Raw genomic sequence first — 23,126 nt, 5'->3', positions numbered from 1 at the left:
GTGGTCTACTTTGAAGGCTGTGTTGTAGATGAAGTAAACACTCTCGTTTTTTAACACAGCTGGAATAAGGGTTGTGTAGTCATGGCGAAATGAAGAACACGCGGCTATGACATGGGAACAAGGCAAATGTAAAGCTTGAAATTTCCCACAATCACACCACCCCGCTCGTAGGTCCACCTTGAAAGTTCCCATTGGTCTTCCGTCCCTGTAGTTGACGGTCTCACGGACTGAGAAGGTATACCTTTCTCGGTCAAACTGTTCGACATAATGGGTGTTGGACTTAACAATGTCATCCTTAATCGCATTTTGGCAATATTCACTGAACAAATCTCCGAAACCTACCCTTGCAAACGCTTTTTGAGCCCTATCAGCAAAGAGACATGTCAGCCTATAGTAGGTTGATTGAACTATAGGTGTAACATGTAGGTTGCGTGTTCCCTTAAACACAGAGTTCCACGACTCAACGATGTTGCTTGTCATGTGGCCCCATCGTCGACCCTCGTCATATGCTTGAGTCCATTTTTCTTTCGAAATATTGTCCACCCAATCTAATGCACGATGATTTGCCTTCTAGATTACACCACGATAGTAATCAAACAAGGGTACGTTTAGGGCATGTTTTGCACGTTAAGAAAAAACAATTAGTTAGATAATGAACCTATTTAATAATAACACGATATAAAAAAAACTGTAACATAATATCCTTACCCATATTATTTACAACATCCTTAAGATCTCCATCCTTGATTGTCCTCATGAAATTCTGCTTATTGTGTCGAATGCAGTACACATGAGTTGAACCAGTTTCTTGTCAACCATTCCTTGGGTCATTGAATGCGCTTTTAATTGATTCATGTATGTCGGAGTCCATGTAGACAGATATTCCTTTTGTGACGTGCCTTCTTAGATTTTTCCAAAAAAACTCCAGCCCTCCTTTGTCTCACCTTCGACAAGTGCAAAGGCGATTGGAATCGTTTTGTTATTTCCATCTTGTGCTACCGCAAGCAACAATGTCCCTTTCAACTTGCCATACAACCACATCCCATCGACATGGACAACTGGTTTTCAATACTTAAACCCATGGATGCATGGATAGAAGGCCCAAAATAGACGATGAAATTGTGTCTCTCCATTCTCGCCAATTTGCGTTGTTAAATCAAAGACGGTCCCTGACATTGTCTCTTTCATCACATTCAACCATTGCGGAAGATCATTATATGATTCCTCCCATTTCCCGTAAATAGATTCGATGGCAGCGTTCTTTGCTAACCACGCCTTTCGATATGTGGTTGTGTAGTTAAACTTTTCTTTAATGTGCGTAATGATCAATTTTGGTGTTACCGAGACATCTGCATGCACAAGTGTTTTGATGCTTTGACTTATAAGTTTGTAGTTGAGCTTGCGATGATCCTGTGACATTAAAGTCGATGTGCAATTGTGTGGACCCATCATGGTCCCAATTTTCCATTTGCCACTCCTTTTTCTAAAGGAAGCTTTCACTTGAATAGACAAGTCTCGAGGGTTCATTGAATGACATATCTTCTTGGAAAGACTTGATTGCATGCAAACAATCTTCTTTGATGTGAAATGTCATTCCTTGCTCAATAGCCCCATCGATAGGAACATTCGTATTCTAGTGATCGTCGGTAGGCAGAGCATCATATGCATCCACGTCAACGTTACGCATATGCAGCGGGGGACAGTGAGCGGCTCTAATCGGCACTGCTTATAGCGGTGGTTGTGGTTGTGGTTGTGTGCCATACATAATGTTCCTCCAAATATCTTCTTCTTCATTTCTGTTTTCGTGTTCGTCTTCTTCATCTGCATCATGCTGAAGTGTCTCGTCTTCGTCACTTTCACTACTAGCTTCTTCTTCTTGTTCTTGAATGTTGTCTGGGATGTCTTCAAACTGACGAGTGAAAATATCTTCTAGGCGGGTTTGTGTTTGTGGCATCATACAGAGTAAGGCTTCAATTTGGCTTACCATAACAGCCACTTTCCTTACCAGATAATTTGAAAGATTTCCACAAAATTAATTTGACAAAAGATAAAATTAAAGGTTCGTGGAGAGATAAGCATCATCGTCAAGTTCAAAACTGAAATCAACGTCATCAATTAGCACTTCAATATTTTGCATGGTATTGAGAATTTTTCGGAGATCATCTGATTTCTAGAGAAGTATTATTGTCAAACCCAAGACAAGCATTTGCAAGAATTTTACTAGGATTGTCGCGTGACTAGCCTGTAGTGCCAGAAACTTATACGGTGCCAGATGAAAATATATGGTTAAATACACCTCCACCCTATAACCAATTCATGACACCTCCACCCACTAACTTTGACCAAAGCTTTAACCTATCCACCAACTACAACTACAACCAAACTTACCAATTACCGCCACAACCCACAAACCAAATCTTACATAACACCGCAATCTCATATCCAAGCTATTCTTAACAAAGTCATCATGGAGAAAGCTCCCGAACATCAAACTATTCATTTGATGACTTCAATCCAACTCAGTACACCACACAAACCAGTTACCCATATCAATCACAATACTCCTCATTCAACCTACCAACCCCTCCACACATTGTAAACTATCCCCAAACAAGCTACGCACCTCAATGGCCAAATTCACAAACTAATACCATAGAAAGTCTGGCAGTAGGGTTTAATGACGATGACTTCGTTAATGAAATCTGGACCAACTCAGCTTCATAAGTTCAAAATGAAGTCACTATTGAAACTAATGATGATGATGTTGAAATTCCTGACGAGGATGTGGAACAAGAAGAGAAGGAGGAAGAGCAAGAGCAAAATCAACGACCCGTACGAAATAAAAAAGATAAATTATGTGCTACGGGAGGTCTTCTTATGAATAAAATAATTAGTGTTTTTAAATTAAATATATCATCATTATCGTTACTATGTTTTTATTTATTATTATTTATGTTTTTAATGTATATATGTTGCCCAAAAAAACAAAAAACGAAAAGAAAAAAAAATTCAGTCCCGACATTTGAAATGGCGGTAATGGAAAAAAAAATCAGTCGGCTAGTCAGGATTTGACATGTGTTAGAGCGGCGGCTCATTCCCGCCGTTTCAAATGGCGGGAATGGGGAAAAGGACAAAAAAAAAAAGGGGTCATTTTAATGAATAATATTCATAGGGAGTCAGACATAGAATTTTTTTTTTTGACAAAAGAGTTGGAAAAAAAAAATTCTCAAAAAGGAATAATAAAAATGTTACAGAAAACCAAACAACAAATTTCACTGGTTCATTATAATGTAAACCCCCTATCTTCTTCCCTCTAGACAATCCGATTAAGATTGTTAATCTTTTTTTTTTGGTCGCTATTTTATATATTTTGCCTAAAAGTACATTGTATTATAATTTAATATAGGGTTAATATGTCTTTACCCCCCTATAATTTGGGCGAGTTCCGGTTTTCCCCCCTGTAAAAAAAAAAGTTTAGATTCCAACCCTGTAAAATAAGATTCTTTGATTTTAGCCCCTGACCCATGTGACTGTGCATAATTGCTGACGTGGCGGGCTGAGTGGCATGCTGACTGTGCATATTTGATTATGTGGCGTGCTGACTGTATAATTAATTTTTTTTTTATTTATTTAAAAAAATATATAAAAATTAAAAAAAAATCAGGATTTTCTTTATTACGAAAAATATTTTCTGAAATATTTATTTTTCGAAAATTCCAAAATTTATAATTTACAAAAAAAATATTTCAAAATTTTTTAAAATTATTTTCGAAAATTTGGAATATATATTTTTTGAAGTTTAAAACAGATTTTTTTTCGAAAAATAAGTTTTTAAAATTTTCTCAACAAAAAAAAAATCTGGATACAAATTTATTTAAAAATTTAGGAAAATTTAGATTTTTATTACGATGTGGTACAGATTTGAGAATATTTTTTAATATTTAAAAATTGAGGATAAAAAAATCTGGAAATTTTTTTAATATTTAAATTTATTCTTATCTATTTGTTATATGTGTTATTTGTATTGAAATTTGTGGGCATTTTTGAAAAGAAACAGCCAACCCAAAAGCTGAAAGGGGTTGTTTTCTTTATATATATTTCCAAAAATATTATATATAAAAAATTCATACACTTACTATATTTTGAAACTTTCAAAAAATTAAAAAAAAAAATCCAAATTAAATTAAAATTTTAAAAATATTCGAAAAAAATAATATAAGCTAATTTTTGAATGTTTTGGTAAAAAAATTAATATTTTTATTTTTTGAAAAAAAATCCATTTTTTTTTCGTTTTTTAAAAAAATTGTTTTTTTTCTTGATTTTAAATTTTTGAAAATTAATTTTCAGTTTTTTTTTATCTTTTTAAAAATAATTTATTAAACCATTACACACATGTCAAATTTAAAAAAAAATAAAAATAAAAATAATTACACAGTGGCGTGCCACATCAGCGTCTGAATGGGGTCAGGGGTGTTTTGTGAAGAATCTTCATATTACAGGGGTGTTTTGTGGAGAATCTTTATATTATAGGGTTGGAATCTAAACTTTTTTTTTTACAGGGGGGAAAACCGGAACTCGCCCAAATTACAGCGGGGTAAAGACATATTATCCCTTTAATATATTAAATATTACTGTCAATATAATTAACTTCGTGCATCATACAATTACAAGTACACGCTAATGTGATAATTATTGCAAAATGTTACTAATTCAATTCAATGTAAGAATTAAGAGAGATGATTGTAAATCAAAATGTCCATCATATATTGAATATTTCGATCTGAAAAATTTAAGGTTTAAATTTAATTATACACAGTGATCCATAGTGGGGATTCAGTTACAACTTACAACCGTAGAAATTAAGCTATCCTTTTTTTTTTTTTTTTGTAAGAGTAAAGTCATCCCTTTATTCTGTCTGTATTGGTTATTACCACAAACCAAGTATTCCTTATTCATTAAGCACTAACCCTTCAAGCTGCTCGATACTAGTTTACCCTGCAATTAGTAAAGTGAAATTGATATTAGTTCCTAAAAAACACACAAACATGTAATCTAGTCCCTACAACACAGCAGATTATATAAATTTTACGCGTAATAATGTACATATGAAATAGAAAAGGAGGGTTGATGGTGAGAGATGTACTTGTTGCAGTCCATGTTAGGGCTAATAATATAGCCTATGTCAACACCACAGTCTTTAGGGAGGGAAGCAATGGCAGGAAGATTGAGTCCAGGTATGCCGCCCATCATGGATTTGAGGCAACCGCAAACATCTCGACGATCTTGGGTAGTTTTGGATTGGCCATTTAAAGTCTTAACCGCATTGCAACATGGTGGTGGGGGAGAGATGGGTGGACCTGGGTGTGTTACGTACGGAACGCATGGTGCTAAAGTTTGTTGCACTTCAGGACATGAAGGAGCAGCATTAGCTAGTGGAATGCCCAAAACTAAGCATATCATAGCCAAACAAGTAACCTTGACAAACATTGAACTAGCCATGATTTGGAAATTTTCGAAGAGGAAATGTAATTCAACTATTTTGGAAGAGGTGAATGGTTGTGTTATGGTGCCTATCTAATTAAAATGGCTATTTATAGGGAATAGGTGGCAACTCAACTTCCAATGTTGTACTTTGTAAGGAGTGTTTTACCTACGATCAAAATCTCAAAAGATTCTTTCCATCATATAATAGATGACCTATTTAAATATGTGTAATATTGAACTAACATACTTTGATCAGATTTTTCTACTAATATACAAAAATAATTAATATCATATAAGATATTGTTGGATTCGTCTCGATAAATATTTTCAAAATATCAAATTTTTATAATTTTTTCTAATAGATTAGTTAAGTTATTTAAGATCAAAATTGTGCATTAGTATATGTGACAAGGTCAACTGTATCACTTAATATGGGACGAAGTGAGTAAATAGTAACCAAAATACTCGTGTATCCCTTAGAGAAATGCTAACAATACTCTCATTAACACTCATTTTTATTAGTTAAAATCATTGTATGTCCCACCATTTTATGTGATTTTATTAATTTTCAAAATGTAGACCCACATCAATTTAAACAAATAAGAGAATGAATATTTGAAATAGAGTTTAAAAGATATTGTTTTATCACTACTCATATCTCTAATCATAAGACCATTTACAATAAACTATCTTGTCACTATCATATGTAAATTTCTAGATGCTTTTATTTAGGGTGTGTTTGTTTCAAGTTATAATTGTTGATTCCCGGGAATAAAATGATTGGAATGTATATGCCTATGTTTGTTACAAGTTTACTAAATTTTATTCCCAGGTATAAAATGTTACTGGGAATAGAAAAAATTTCCCAAGGAAAAGGGTGGGAATAAAGTTCCCATGGAGATGGGAATAAATTCATAAATAGTTTACCTATTATAATCCCTATTTTTATAGTTCATAGGAATATTATAAAGCTAACCAAACATATTTTTCCTAAATTCCTTGGAATAAAATTCCCATCTTTATATTCTAAGGAATGTTATTCCTAGGAATAAATTTGGTAAACTTGAAACAAACACATCCTTAATACTTGTATGAGTATATGAAAAGTTAACATTAGTTGTATTTTTAATTAAGGATAGTTTATTAACAATAACACATTTAAGACAACTTTATTACTCTAACAACTTTTCTTAATACCACAATTCTTGTAAAGAAGTATTCCTATAGAAAGGGACTCATTAAATGCTTAATTGAGGAGGTTTGTTAAGAATTGTATGTGAAACTTTGGAAGCATTCAGCAACTTTCAACCATATTAACAGAAAAGGAATTGATCAAATAATGTGTCGTATTTCAACTTAACGTGAACGATATATTTTTTGGTGAATTAAATAATAAGATAAAAATTAACGTGATCAATTGCCTCTTTACGTTTATGGAGACTTTTATTCACAGGTAGTACTTAAACGAAAATCGTGCAATGTTGAATAAGATTTGGCTTATACACTAATGAAAGCTACTGTGAATGTTACTTCCACATCAACCGTTTTCATTCCTTCATATTGGAAAGGTTCTCTCCACCATTATTTCCCATAGTTATTTTTGTTTTCCTAAGCTAAAAATTTATTTAAAGATAAAATAAAATCAATAAAAGTGAGGGATTAGCCTAACCCATGAAAAGAAAAAGAAAAAAATTCCTCAATAGATTTTACCATTTTTTTTCCTACCATTTGAGTGAGTATTAGGTAATTGCGCTTGCTTCTGCGTATTATTTTCTCTTTGTTTTAAATATCTTCCTATGTTTCAGGCGGTTAGTAAAATAATTACTTAAATATCTAATAGTTGTCAATTTCATTTTATCATCAATATATATTCTAAAGTTAAATATATTTTTGATCTCTATAAAGATACCAATTTTTCGTTTTAACTCCGTTATTGTTTTTTTTTTTTTTAACTTATAGTTGCCTTCATATTTTTGAATGAAATTTTTTAGAAAGGTTTAGAATATTATAATAATTTCTCCAAAAAAGAATTAATTTTTTTTTTAACAAAACATGAATCAAATATGAATTGTTTATGTTTTTGGCGCGTAGAAATTCATAATTAATTTATGTTTTGTTAAAAAATTCAATTTTTTTGGTGATAGAATCTTATAATATTCAAAAATATGAATGCTATAAAGAGGTGACTGAAATGTAGTGATCAAAAGGAAACTTAACCACAGATCAGTTCAACAACACATGCGGATAAGATAAAAAAGAAGCAAATCCACAAAAGTGGAGGAAACAAACTTATTGGATATGAATGAAAGAAAGATAGGAAATTCGCTTAAATTCTTATTTTTATCGCAACCAACATAAGCTAAATTTATGAGAAGTGATATCCACGAATAAAAATAATAATGATTATTAGTTTTATCATTATCAAGTATTTATGAATAAATAGCGCAATTTAAACACTATTAATGTGTGTTCTATTTTATGTGAGACCTCACCTCTCTATTTTTTTTAATTCACATCACACTAGCCCAAAGTCTTATTACTTGTGTTTAATCTTCCAATTTTCTTCCAACTTTACACCAATGTTCGAACATATACATACGTGTTGCAGTCAATGGTGGGACTAATTTTATAGGGCAAGTTGACACAACACTTTCTAGGAAGAGCAGCAGCGCGGCAGGAAGATTTAGACCAGACAAGCTGAGTGCAGTGGACTTCAGACACCTACAAACACTTTGACGATCATGAGTGGTTTTAACTTGGTTATTTAGACCCTTAATCCCATTGCAATATGGTGCAGGGACAGATGGACCAGGGTTCCTAAGATACCCAAGGCATGGTATGGTACTATAGTGAGTTGCACCTGAGGACATGAAAGGGCAGCATTGGTCATGGATATGCCCAGAACCAAGCATATCACAGTCAAGCAAGTAACCTTGACAAACATTGAGGTAGCCATGATTGTTTTGGAAATTTTTGAAGAGGGAATGTACTTCAAGTGTGTGAATGAGTGTGGAGGTGATGATTGTGTTATGGTGCATATAGCTAAGGACTATTTAGAGAATGTTATACGAATTAACTTTGCTTCCAATGTTTTTTAACATTTAATGTGTGAGGAGAGTTTGCCACCTAACAAAATCCCAAGAACATATTTCCTAAAAAAAAATCTCAATAATAAATATCCAACACGATAAAAGCTTGAATACCTATTTAATTTACACAAAAAAAAAATAAAAAAAAATAGGCGTTTTCATATGGTTAAAATGTTGTATGCCACGCCGTCACTTTAATTTTAGCGACCTCTACTGCATAAATAAATTACTACGTTTTTTCAAAAAAAAAAAAAAAAACTTAATTATACTTTTGGTCTTACCATTTTGATCAACTCACGAAAATGGTCCTATCTTTTTTAAATCGAACAAAATCGTCCTTAAATTATATGTATTTTGCAATTTTAGTCATATCTCCCTATTTCCAACTCCAGAAACGCACAGAAATCATAGTTTTAGTCCAACCACCTATGCTCAACCATGAAATAAACAAATAATAAAACATGTGGGTACAAGGAATCTACTTTATTGAGCACACTAACCTAATTTCCGAGACATGTTACATACTTGAAACATGTCTTAGAAATTAGGGTTTTTCTTGGTTTGTGTGCTGAACAAAGTAGATTCCTTATACCCACATGATTTATTCCTTGTTTATTTCATGGTTGAGCATAGGTGGTTGGACTAAAACTATCATTTCTGTGCGTTTCTGGAGTTGGAAATAAGGAGATAGGACTAAAACTGCAAAAAAACATATGGTTTGGGGACGATTTTGTTCGATTTAAAAGAGGTAGGACCAATTTCGTGAGTTGGTCAAAATGCAAGGACCAAAAGTGTAATTAAGCCAAAAGAAATAAAAAATAAACTACTACGTTGTTCAAAATCTTGTCATTTCTAACTTTCCATATCTCTCATAGAATTATTTGCCAAATATCCCCGTGAACTTAGCTAAGTTGGTAGAGATATTGCTTTTATATGTAGAGGTTGAGGTTCGAATCCCGGACACCCCAATTCTCCACAATTAAATTATAAGAGTTCTAACCCCTAAATTACTTCAAAAAAAAAAACAATCGTTTGCCAAATTAATATCACTCCCTTCTTTAACTCTTTTACAAATTCCCTTCTTTATTTTAATTCACAAATATAGTGGGTCAAGTGCCCTTATAGTTTCCGCTAGTTGTGGGTTATGCAATTAAGTTTTGATGTTAAAAAATATAAAATAAAATCCTATATTTGAAGTGAGTGTGCCAATGAGGTTATTGAAATTAAAAGCAACAGCTAACAGAGAAATAATGTTGAATTTGTTATTAAGTTTAGTTCGATTGAAATAGTTACTATCTAGCTAAATCCAAATATTGCAAACGTTTACGGTTATGGTTACCTAATATGATTGAGGGGCAAAAACATAAACGAAAAAGATGATTGCTCACAAGTACACGTTTCGAAGAAAAGACTAGAACAATGGGAAACGACTCTCAATAACGATTAATGAAAACCAAACAAGATAAGATGAAAAAATTTCGTTGATCTTCTTCCCTCTAGATAATCCGATTAAAGATCGTTTAATCTTATATTTTGTCACTATTTTATATATTTTGCCTAAAATTATATTGTATTTTAATTATAATCTATTAGATATTACTCTCAATATAATTAACTTCGTGCATCACCTAGGTACACTCTATAGTAAAATGACTCGGATGGGAACCATGTCCGCTCTAAAATCATGTGGTTTACTCCAGTTTGCTCTGCCGATGTTGGGGAGGCCCTAGCGTTACATCATGCGATTCGATGGATACATAAACTTCAACTCTCAAATATTGATTTCGAGGTTGACTCAAAAAGAGTAGTTGATTATTTCAACAATGGTCGTGGAAATGTCACCGAGTTTGGTTCCATTATGGATAGTAGTTTACAATTTTGTAATACTTATTTAACAAACTCTCATGTCGAGTTTATTAGGAACCAAACAAATGAGGTTGCACATATGTTAGCTAAGGCAGCCACATCTAGTACTAGCTTCCAGGTCTTTGATGATATTCCAACGTGTATTTCCGATCTAATTTTAATGAAATGATATAATTTACTTTCTCTAAAAAAAAAAAAACTAATACAATTAAATGTAAGAATTAAGAGAGATGGCGCTAAATCCAAATGTCCATCTATATTGAATATTTTGATTTCATATGAAACATTTCAGATTTTATTTAAGGAAAATTATATATTGTGATCCCTAGTGGGGATTCAGTTACAACTTATAACCGGAGAGATTAAGCCAAACTTTGTTTTTTTAAGAGTAAAATCTTCCCCTTTACTCTGCCGGTATTGGTTATTACCATAAACCAATTATTACTTTATTAATTATTTATTAACCGCCAACCCCGCAAGCTGCTCAGTACTAATTTACCCTGCAATTAGTAAAGTGAAATTGATATTAGTTTTCTTTACAAATCTATTACTGTTTTTCTTCTAGTTCCTATAAAAAAACACACACATGTAGTCTAGTTACACAGCATATTATATAAATTTTACGAAATAGTGTGCATATGAAATAGAAAAGGAGGGTTGATGGTGAGAGATGTACTTGCTGCAATCCATATCAGGGCTAATCTCATAGCCCAAGTCAACACCACAGTCTTTAGCCATGGAAGCAGCGGCAGGAAGATTGAGTCCAGGTATGTCGCCTATCATGGATTTGACGCAACTGCAACAATCTCGACGATCTTGGGGAGTATGGGTTTGGCCATGTATAGCCTTAACCGCATTGCAACATGGTTCAGGGGGAGGGGGTGAACCTGGGTGTGTTACGTACTCAAGGCATGGTGTTAAAGTTTGTTCAATTTCAGGACATGAAGCGGCAGCATTGGCTAGTGGAATGCCCAAAACCAAGCATATCATAGCCAAACAAGTAACCTTGACAAGCATTGAACTAGCCATGATTTGGAAATGCAATTCTAGTTTGTTAGTGAGCGTAGGTTGGTGAATGGATGTGTTATGACTAATTAATTGTTATTTATAGAGAATAGACGACAACTCAACTTCCAATGTAAGGAGTGTTTTACCCACGATCAATATCTCAAGAGTAAACTATCATCAAAATAAAATATACTCTCTCCGTCCCATTATAAATAAGTATTTTATTATAAAATTTTGTTTTAAAATAACTGACTTATTTCACTTTTCAATGTAGTATTAATTACCTTTTTCTAATTATAACTCTAATTAATTTTATTTTCATCATTCTCAATTCAATATATTTTATTTTGCATTTATGTTAATGGTAAATGCACCAATACTTGAAAAAAAGTATTTAAAATCATGTTTCTCTATCCTCACTAATAAATTTTTCTTAATAAGTACACCATCTGGGCACTATTATAAGCAAAAATCTACATTTTGAATTCAATCTATTAATGTTGTATGTGATCTTTATTATAAACCACATACATCATTCAATGAATAAATGTAAAATGTAAATTTTTGCTTATAGTGACCGGAGAGTGTATGAAATGAGCAAAAATCCATGTTTTAGATTCATTCAATAAATGATGCATGTGGTCTTTATTATAGACAACATACATCATTCATTGAATGAATCTAAAGTATAATTTTTTGTTTAAATTTGTGACTGAAAGGAGTATATATTTCCTTCGTATTTTATTATATGTCATTTTGGATTAAATATTTTTGTTAATCATGGCAAGTAAGTTTTGTGAAAATTTGTGCATTCAATTCATCGAAAATTAAACCGAAGAACTAAGTTTTTTTAATAAATAGTTTCTTAATTAGAAATTCTTAAAGAGTGTCCTTAAGGTATTCGTTAACAAGACTCTTATGTTTTTTTATTGTTTATTATTTGTTTAATTTCTCTTTCACATGTCATTTATGAAGGATAATTTTATAAAATCATACATAATTTCATGTTCTAATACAAAATTAACTATATATTTTCTGATATATGTGAAAATATGAAAACAACTTATAATAATATACAAAGAAGTAGATATCTAACGCGGTTTTGTATTTTGGAAAAATAAAATTCATTCTTCGGAAATTATAATCAGCCTACAATGTCTGCATGCACCAATCAAATAAAGTCAGACAAATGATTTTTTGGATAAATTTTTAATTTTGATTCCCTGAAAATTATTCTTTAATTAAAACTCGTTATCTATGTAAAAAACAAAAACTCGTTATCTATCGTAGTATAATTTTATTTTTTTTACAAATATTTGAATATATAAGGGTGAATGCTGCTTTATCCCATGTAATATAGGTCATTTCTGATTTTTCTCCCTGTGAAATATTTTTTATGATTTACCCCCTGTAAAAAATAAATTTGGAATACCCCCTAATAGGTCATAAAAAAATGAAAAATTTTTGCAAAAAAAAAATTGTTTTTTTATGACCTATTAGGAGATATTCCAAAAAAAAAAATTATAGGGGATAAATAAAAAAAAAAAAAATTACAGGGAAAAAACAAAAAATGACATATATTACAGGGGGTAAAACACCTTTAACCCAATATATAAATTGGTTACAGAACAATAATTGATAAAATATTTCCCTTGAAAAAAATAATTGATACAATATTCAGTTTCTAAATTATAAAAATTATCTATACTATATATAAATAAAGCTACCACTTTCAGCATTTTCAGACTGACTTTTTCTCTTTCCAAAAATGCCCTCAATTTTCAATACAAATAACACATGTAACAAATAGATATATATTGTATATAAAGAAATCTATCCCTTTAAGCACTTTTAGGCTGACTTTTTTTCTTTCCGAAAATGCACTCAATTTTCAATACAAATAACACATGTAACAAATAGATAAGAATAAATTTAAATATTAAAAAATATAACAAACACGAAATGAATATATATATATATATATATATATATATATATATATATATATATATGTCTGTTTTTTTCTTTATCATTTATAAAGTGTAATAAACGAAATGAGTATATTTATATTTAATTTTTTATTATCCCAATTATAACCTTAAACAATTTTTTCTATAATAGAGATTGTTGTTGGTGTTATTGAAATAGATAATCATGTTTAATTTAGTTTGTTATAACTATAAAGCAACGAACATTTATATTTTTAGTTTTAATCAAAATCAAAATTTCATAAAAAAAAAAATAACATAATTCATAATTTTCAAATTTTTGCGCAGTAAGAAGAGCGGAAAGACTGGCACATGAGTGCCCGTCTTTTCGCTAGTTTTGACAAAAAATAATATTACTACTCATTTTTATGTTTTTTTTTTACGTCATTTTTCTTTTTTGACAAAAAAAAAAAACCAATTTGATTTGATCATTTTTCATTTTTGGAAAACTAAATAATTTTCCTTATTTATTATAAAGATTAATGTGAAAATTTACTCAAATAGTCAAATCAAAAAATAAAATAAATTTTTTTTGAGGGAAAAATAAAATAAAATAAACCTGTCTCAATTGGATCTCCTTCAGTAACTTTGTATCATTATCCAAAAAATAGTCTTAATAGCAATGTTACTTTTTTGAAATGTGAGATCAACTTATACATTTTTTTATTTTTTTGATCGTATGACCTGTTAGCTGATTAGATGATGAAAATAGTGAATCTTTTATATAGTTGTCTATTAATTATAGGTATCTATTTTTTCTTCCTCTAATAGAGGGTGGGTTCTTTATAAGTAAATATTTCTGAGCACCGACATCATGATACATGAATAAAATTTACTCATTGAAGGCTTAATTGAGAAGATTTGTTAAGAATTGCATGTGAAACTTTGGAAGGATTCAGCCACTTTCAACCATACATTAAGAGAAAAGGAATTGACCAAATAATGTGTCGTACTTGAACTTAACATGAACAATATTTTTTTGGTTGAATTAATTAATAAGATAAAAATTAACGTGTCAATTGCCTCTTTACATTTATGGAGACTTTTATTCACAATGTAGCACTTGAAATTTTTATTGTAAATAGTAAAACGAGAATCGTGCAATGTTAAATAAGATTTGGCATAGCTACTATGAATGTCAATTTCAGAAATTCTAAATTATTCTACGTCAACCGTCTACATTCCTTCATATGGAAAGGTTCTCTCCACCATTATTTCCCATAGTTATTTTTGTTTTCCTAAGCTAAAAATTTATTAAAGATAAAATAAAAAACAAAAAAAAAGTGAGGGATAAGCCTAACCCATGGAAAGAAAAATAAAAATAAAATAAAATATTCCTCGATAGGTTTTTTACCATTTTTTTCCAACCATTTGAGTGAGTATTAGGTAATTGCACTTGCTTCTGCGCATTATTTTCTCTTTGTTTTAAAAATCTTCTATGTTTAAGGCTCTTCCTAAAATAATTATTTAAATACCTTGTTTTCGAAGGACTTGTGGGTTGGTGAATTACCGCTTGAATTATGATTCATAAGACTTTTTGATTTAGCAGATAATAAATTGGTTTTTGTGGCTAAAATGCATTTTTTGGGGTGGGGCGTTGGTGGAAATGTGTGGAAGTGTCGAAGGAGGTTGTTGACGTGGGAAGAGGAATTGGTGAGGGAGTGTGCGGCTCTTTTATCTAACGTGATTTTGCAGGTTGAGGTGTCGGACCAGTGAGTCTGGAAGCTTCATTCTTCCCATCGTTACACAGTGAAAAGTGCTTATAACAACTTAATTGTTGCTGATGTTGATTTTGGGGAGAGATTTAATCATGTGCTTTGGATCAAGGTAATTCCCCTCAAAGTTAACATTTTTATTTGGCGTCTGTTGCTAAATAGAATCCGTACGAAGGATAATTAATTTGCTTAGAAGACATATTTTACTTCTAATGATATTTTTTGTTCAGCTGCTTGTGGTTGTGTCGAAGATAGAGACCATTTGTTCTTTCAATGTCATGTTTATGGGTGCTTGCGGAATTTCATGTATGATAAAATAATAGTAATTATTATTTTTATTCGTGAATATCACTTCCCATAAATTTAGCTTATGGTTGTTGTGATAACAATAAGAATTTAATTGAATTTCTTATATTTCATTCATTCAAATTCAATAGTTTGTTTCCTCCACTTTTGTGGATTTGTTTCGTTTGGTCATATCCACAAGTGTTGTTGAACTGATTAATGGATAAACTCAATTTTAATCTTATCCATTAAACTAACTGCTATTGCAATTTTTGCTAAAACAGTTACAAAATCTCTATATAAATAGAGGACTCCACTCAGTTCAATAAACACACCAAAGAGTTTCATTGAGTTGTCGGGAACTCTTTCTCTCTTCTCCCTTTCTTGACTTGTGTTGACGAGTCTTTCTTTTCCTCATCTCCTTTTCTGTCCCTTCGAAATTAAGAATGTTCTTAAGACCATAGTCCCTTTTTGAAATAATAATATTTCGTCGGAAGTAAGAATGATCTTAAAGGTATATAAATATTCTTTCAATATTTTTCTAATTGAGGAGAAATTAAAAGGTGGAAATGGTGGTATCACCATATTTGAGTGGTCGTAGTGCCATATTGATATTTTGGAGAAATTACAATTAGAATGGTGGTAACACCATATTTGAGTGGTCTCAGCACCATAACAAAGTGGTAACATTATCATATTAAAGTGGTTTCAGAATTAAAGAGTGGTCTTAGTATCATATTTGAGGGTGTAAATCTCGAACGATTTTCTACAGTGCAGTAGTTAAGCACGCAGTTGTAGCTGGACTTGTTTTATCTTGCAGGCGGCGTGATTGATAGTCTGCCTTACACAATTTTGAGCAGTGCCACAAAACGTCTTAAAGAGAGCGACCTGGTCGTGACTCAACCTAGTAACAACTTCCATAGATAATAGAGTTTGAAAAATCCAAATACAATAGTTTAGAAATCCAAAATCATCAGAATATGTTCTGCCTAACCGGCTATACACCGGATTTGCCGCAATGTATAGGATTTATAGGTTTCTTTTCACTCAAACATTTTGGGTTCAATAAGCTTCTTAATTATACTACAAATCTACCAACTTAGTATGAATCTACCTTCTCTTCTCAACGATACTGACTCAACTGAGTCTTTTGAGATGTTCAATGTTTAAAATCTCTCTAGGACAAAGGTGTGACCTTGAATGTAACAATAGATCAACGTATTAAGGCGGCGACGCCTCATCCTACGTATACATAAACAAACCCAACCCTCCTGCACGGAGGAGGGGAAGTTGAAACATGTAAACACAATAGATCTAGTCAGGGCCGGACTTTGGGGTGTGCAAAGAGCTCAATGGAGTTGGGCCTCCCTGAGGTATGGGTCTAAAAAAAAACTATAACTCAATAGCACTAATAAGTACTACCCCACTAAAAAAAAATTAATTTTTCTCTATCTCTCTGATACCACGCGTTCCATCACCATCACTCCATCGGACTTTCCTTTTCTTCTTCCCCGATTTGATTTCCTTTTTCTCTTTTGTTGTCTTGTTTTAGGCCTATTAGAATTGGGTCATCTTGCTTATGGTGTTAGGTGAGTGTTTTTTTGGGAGGGTGGTTTGAGGTTCCTCATGTATACGATAGTGATTTTCACCTTTAGATTCATCACATATATACAACACCTTGTATTTATCTTTTAAAAAATTTAAATAGAACATTGTTCTTTTAAAAAAAATACTTGTTATTTTATTACGGATCTCTTTTCACTTATAGAGACGAGCCTCCAAATTCACAGGAACGGCCCTGGATCTAGTGATGAATCACAAACAACCAACCAGAAAACACCAAACCCAACACAACAACGTGACCTCTGCAAACCTTTAAACGACTGCGAATGAGGATGACCGAAACATGCTGGAAGATCTCGTCGCACCACCACCCTTGTTATCTGCATCTCGGATGTTGAATTTGTATTAAAGAAGAAAAGGGTTTCGGAAGCAGTTTTAGGTTTTAAGTGAGCAGACAGAGATATGGTTTCTTAGAGAGAGATAATTCCTTCGTAAAATTAGTACAAAAAATATAACACTTTTTATTTTTGGTCCTTCATGTTTTGTTTTGTTTTAGTACTTGCAAAATTTGTTCATAGTGAATTTGGTCCATGTAATATTCATTTTAGGTCTTATTTAAGAGACTAAAATCAAATATTTTACGTATTAAAATTAAAAATAGTAAATTTGTATTGAATTCAACAATTTTTTAACTTTTAAGAAGTCAAATCTATCATTTTTCATCATTTTCCATTACAATATTTATAAGTTTGTCCTCTTAACCAATGCTCTAAGGACAATCCTTAGCATTTTCCTAATTATTATTGAAATGCATAGTATATAGTGATCCCTAGTGGGGATCCAGTTACATCCATAGAAAGTAAGCCAGCTTCTTTATTGTCTTGCTTTTATTATCACAAACAAGGTATTACTTATTATTCATCAATTGCAATCCCTTCAAGTTGATCAGTACTTTACCCTGCAATGAGTAAAGTAAATTTGACATTAGTTTTCTTTTCATTTCACAGATCTCAATTGGTTTCATTCACTGATTTTGGTTTCATATGTTTTTAGTGATATAGTCTCATTACACAATTGGTAAGTTGGGGGGAAATGAATTCTACATTACCATAATTCCATAAAAGTTTAGCAATTAGTATTATTATCCCCTACTTAGTTCGTAAACAAATTTTTGTCTCTCTATGCTAATTTTTTTATTTGACAAAATTTTACAAAGTGTATATATATATATGAAATAAAAAAAGAGGGTTGATTTTGTGAGAGATGTACATACGTGTTGCAGTCAATGGCGGGACTAATTTTGTAGGGCAAGTTGACACCACACTTTCTAGGAACAGCAGCGGCGGCAGCAAAATTGAGACCAGACAAGCTGAGTGCAGTGGACTTCAGACACCTGCAAACACTTTAACGCTCAGGAGTAGTTTTAGCTTGGTTATTTAGAGCCCTAATCCCATTGCAACACGGTGCAGGAACAGATGGACTAGGGTTCCTAAGGTACCCAAGGCATGGTACTACAGTGAGTTGCACTTGAGGACATAAAAGGGCAGCATTGGTCATGGATATGCCCAGAACCAAGCATATCACAATCAAGAAAGTAACCTTGACAAACATTGAGGTAGCCATGATTGTTTTGGAAATTTTTGAAGAGAGAATGTACTTCAAGTGTGGAGGTGATGATTGTGTTATGGTGCATATAGCTAAGGACTATTTATGGAGAATGTTGTACCGAATCAACTTTCCTTCCGATGTTTTAACATTTATTGTGTGAGGAGAGTTTCCCACCTAAAAAAATATCAAGAACATCTTGTCAAAAAAAATAAAAAAAATATCAAGAACATATTTCCTAAAACAAAAAATATCAAGAATAAATATCCAACACGATAAAAGCTTGAATACCTATTTAATTATGAGAAATGGAACATCTATCTATCGTTGATAAAATTAAAAGATTGCCATGTACAAAAACAATAAATAAAAGGTTGCAGATATATATGTTGGGGGGAAAGTGCCGATCCACAATTTTCCATGTACTTTCTAATATACTCCCTCAGTTTCTTTCTAATTGTCGCTTTTCTATAAATTTTTTATTTTTAATTAATTAACTGTCACTTTCAAAGTTCAATAAAACATTAGATGTTGTTTTGTCTATATACCTCTTACGGAGAGAGAAATATAAAGAAAACATTTTTATCTCTTACTACCTCATTCAAGCTACCTAAATCCCCCACTTTAAAAATTTTGTCTTGGAAATATAAAGTGTTATTTTTTACTAAATAATGATTACATCATTTTTGTGTGAAAACTTTCTTGTTTTGGATGTTTAACTAATACCTCTAGAGGCACTGTTTAGCATTCCCCTATTAAATATTATTGGTTTTGCTATATCTCTCAACATGACGGTAACCCAAACAAAGAAAAACCTCTCTTGACACATATTTTTTGTCAAGCGCATCGATTAACCATCGAACCATTATTAGATAATTACGAGATTAAAACATCTACCACCTCTATAGCGCTAAATTGATAAAAGTATAGTAATGTGAAATATAGTTATGTGAGGAATAGGTGATAAATTGGTACTCCCTCCGTTGCTAATTATAAGTAAATTTGACTTTTTAGGTTCATTCAATTAATGATATATGTGGTTCATATTGTAAACCACTTACATCATTAATTGAATGAACCTAAAAAGTAAAATTTGCTTATAATTAGAAATGGAAGGAGTAAATATCAATTGGCTTCATTTAATGCACTCTAATGATCGTTAACTACATGTATTTTCTTTTTACAAACCGGTTACGGATCAAACCATTATTAAATAGTTAAGAGATTAAAACATCTACTACGTGTATCACACTAAATTGATAAAGTGTAGTTATGTGAAATATACTTCATCCGTCTCATATTAACTGAGTCATTTGTTCATTTCACACATATTAAGAAAAATGTATAAATGAATGACAGAGAAAATTGTTTTAAGTGTTTTTGTTAAGTATTGATGCATTCTCCACTATCATAAATGCAAAACGAAATATATTAAATTGTGAGTGATGAAAATAGTATTAATTAAAGTTATATTTGGAAAAAAATAATTAAAAAGTGAAATAGGTTACCAATATTTTTGAGACGATATTTTATTTTTTAAATAACTCACTTATTATAGAACGGAGGGAATAGTTGGTATTTTTCTTTGAAATGATGCGAAATATAGTTATGTGCGGTAGGAATTCTTGACAAATTGGTAAATGTCAATTGGCTTCATTTAATGCTCTATTTCTGTATATGTGATCCATCCATGTGGTTTGGAAAATCTTTGAATGGTTTCTGCTTTCCCCAAAATGGTTATTGGGGGACCAAAGAGCAGTTGCCACTTTCCGCTGAGTTAAAAGCTTTGAGCAAAACGAACGTTTTTAGACAAAAGAAGAAAGATAAGTTTTTTCTTTTTCAATTAAAAAAAAGTAAGTTATAAACGTTGGAAAATAACATTTATTATATATTGCACTGAAAAACAACATTTTTTTTTATAGTTAATCTCTCCAAATTTAAAATGGATAAATAGTCATTTTCATCTCTAAATATGTAATGATTAGTTACAATAGTTTCTCAAAGTAGCAATAGTCATAATAATTATTTTCATCTTTGAATATGCACCAATAAGTCAAAATAGTATTTGCCGAGAATAAATAGAATATTTCCGATCAAGAAATGCTTACATCTTTCATCTCGACGCTCTGTTTTAACCTTTCACACATTAACCCATCACACTTCAACCCTCCAAGAGCTCCAAGGGCATGACTTTAAAAGAAACATTTTAAAGTCAAAGGTTATTTTGATCGATAGAGTGCACAATTAGAGACTATTTTGACTAACATAATGTATAATTAAGGACTATTTTATAATTTTGCTACGTCGAAAGACTTGTACCTATTCATTACACATTCAGAGACGGAAATAATTATTTACTAAATTTAAAAATAGTTTTTTTGTTCTTTAATGTCATCTTGTTAGATCATATGGAGTGATTTTATTAGCCTGTGTAGGAAATCGGGGGTGAAAAACAATATCTTTTATATTTGCAAGGATTGAATATGAACAAAAACAATTACAAGAGGTTATTAATCACTCTTATGGGACTGTAATATCATAGGATCTTTCCATGGGAATGGCTTATCTAAGGTTTGGGTCTTGAATTGGAAGTGCACAAGATAAAAGCGGTTATTTTAAATCATAGTCACATAATTCGCGATTTGCCCTGGTATGGGTACAGGTTTGCAGTACGCTACATTAGAAGAATTCGGTACGTATGAGAGTATAGAATTTCGGTAGAGTTCGGTACGTTCTAATATATTAATCGGTACATTATGAAAATAATAATTAAATAAACAAAACAATGATTAAAAATATTGATATCATAAATAAAATTCAACTTTGACAAACATATTTTTATAACAACATAAACAAAAAATAACAATTAGTATTTTAAAATGTAGATAAAATAAAAATAATAAACTTATATTTTAAATTGTCAAAGATTTTTTTTTTATTCCAACTTTAGCACCATCATTCAAGAGAAACAACAATATTGAACACACAACGTAGTTTATTCTAATTTTTCACCATGTGCAGTCATACCGTTATCAATTGCAAGAGTTCTTGAATTCACTGCTTCACCTTCTTTCATATCAAGAACTTCAAATTCTCTTCGTAAAGTTTTCAACTGAGCCCGTTTTACCTTTGTTGAGCCTTGATACTTCCTGTGCATGGAATGCCATATGTCTTTTGCAGTGTCACGAACAAGAATAGTTACCATAATTGATCTGTCTATGGATTGAAATAGGTAGTTCTTTGCTTTCAGATCACAAAGCTTGCTTTCCATCTGCAAGCTCTCTCTCTCTCTCTCTCTCTCTCTCTCTCTCTCTCTCTCTCTCTCTCTCTCTCTCTCTCTCTCTCTCTCTCTCTCTCTCTCTCTCTCTCTCTCTCTCTCTCTCTCTCTCTCTCATATTATTGCTTAATGACTTGGCTATATACATAACCTTATTAGAATGACTTGCATATAGGGCTGGAAATGAGTCGAGTCGAATCGAATCTGTCTGAGCTCGATTCGAGCCTCAGTTCGAGTTTGACACGAACTTTTTTTTCGGCTCAAGTTCGGCTCGTTTAAAGTTCACGAACAATTTGGTTCGGCTCATTAGGTTCAATTCGTTTGTTCAAAGCGCATAACTTTAGGCATGGAAATGAGTAAAGCCACTTGAACCACGTATCTCAAAAGTCAAAGAATTTAAATTTTTGACACATAAATATATTGGAATTTATACCAATTTTTAATGGACTCGATGAAGCTATTATTACACTTAGTAATTAACACTGGTATGTAACCACCAAATCCAGTTTTGCCTTCTTGTGTCATGTGTTTCTCTTATTATAGATAATCGTATCCTCCATTTTTCATGCATGTTTCGATGCGGGACTATTTTAGTTTTGAAAACCTTAAAAAAGCTACAACAACATTGTGCATAGCTTTGTCTATCAATTTTAATGTAGCTCATTTTTATCCTATTATTGATAAGTGTTTGTCTTAGTTTTTAAAGTACTATGTACTACCTCCGGTCCTATTTATAAGAAAAAGTTAACTTTTTAGATTCATTCAATAATTGATGTACCTAGCCTAGAAATAGACCAAATACATCAACTATTCAATGAATCAAAAAAGTAAATTGTTTCTTATGTATAGGACCGGAGGGAGTATATATATATATAATCCATTATCTAATGGTATAACATCAATTATATATAAATTTTAAAATATTTTTTAAGTGTTTTATATATATATATATATATATATATATATATATAATCGAGTCATCTCATGAACCAAACGAGTCAAACTACATATAGCTTAAGTTCGGTTCAATTAGTTGACGAACTTAATTTTCAGTTCAAGTTCGGCTCATTTGATACATGAATCAAGTTCGACGAATCAATTATCGAATCGAATTACGAACTCTAATTAAGCTGGTTCGGTTCATTGTCAGCCCTACTTGCATACCAAGTAAACTCATATGTTTATCTTACACCCTACAAACCCAACCCTCCTGCGCGGAGGAGGCGAAACTGAAACATGCAAACAC

The 23,126-nt window shown here is 31.7% G+C and overlaps 2 protein-coding genes across 2 annotated transcripts; both read right to left on the bottom strand.

The window, feature by feature from the left end:
- Positions 1–4,740: 4,740 nt before the first annotated feature.
- LOC25498835 (non-specific lipid-transfer protein) lies at positions 4,741–5,581 on the bottom strand. The gene is made up of 2 exons (XM_013593790.3): positions 5,144–5,581; positions 4,741–4,995 (listed from the first exon to the last, which is right to left on the bottom strand). Exons 1-2 carry the CDS (start codon positions 5,497–5,499, stop codon positions 4,986–4,988), a joined length of 366 nt encoding a protein of 121 aa, XP_013449244.2. The 5' UTR covers positions 5,500–5,581; the 3' UTR covers positions 4,741–4,985.
- Positions 5,582–10,654: 5,073 nt separating this feature from the next.
- LOC11432069 (non-specific lipid-transfer protein) lies at positions 10,655–11,531 on the bottom strand. The gene is made up of 2 exons (XM_003623553.4): positions 11,116–11,531; positions 10,655–10,939 (listed from the first exon to the last, which is right to left on the bottom strand). The coding sequence occupies exons 1-2, from the start codon at positions 11,466–11,468 to the stop codon at positions 10,930–10,932; spliced, it is 363 nt and encodes a 120-aa protein (XP_003623601.3). The 5' UTR covers positions 11,469–11,531; the 3' UTR covers positions 10,655–10,929.
- Between the last annotated feature and the right edge of the window lie 11,595 nt (positions 11,532–23,126).

The sequence above is a fragment of the Medicago truncatula genome, chromosome 7, assembly GCF_003473485.1.
Source record: "Medicago truncatula cultivar Jemalong A17 chromosome 7, MtrunA17r5.0-ANR, whole genome shotgun sequence".
In the NCBI taxonomy this organism is placed as follows: Eukaryota; Viridiplantae; Streptophyta; class Magnoliopsida; order Fabales; family Fabaceae; genus Medicago; species Medicago truncatula.
Note: the sequence above shows the minus strand (reverse complement) of the source record. Positions and strands in the feature narration are given on the sequence as shown.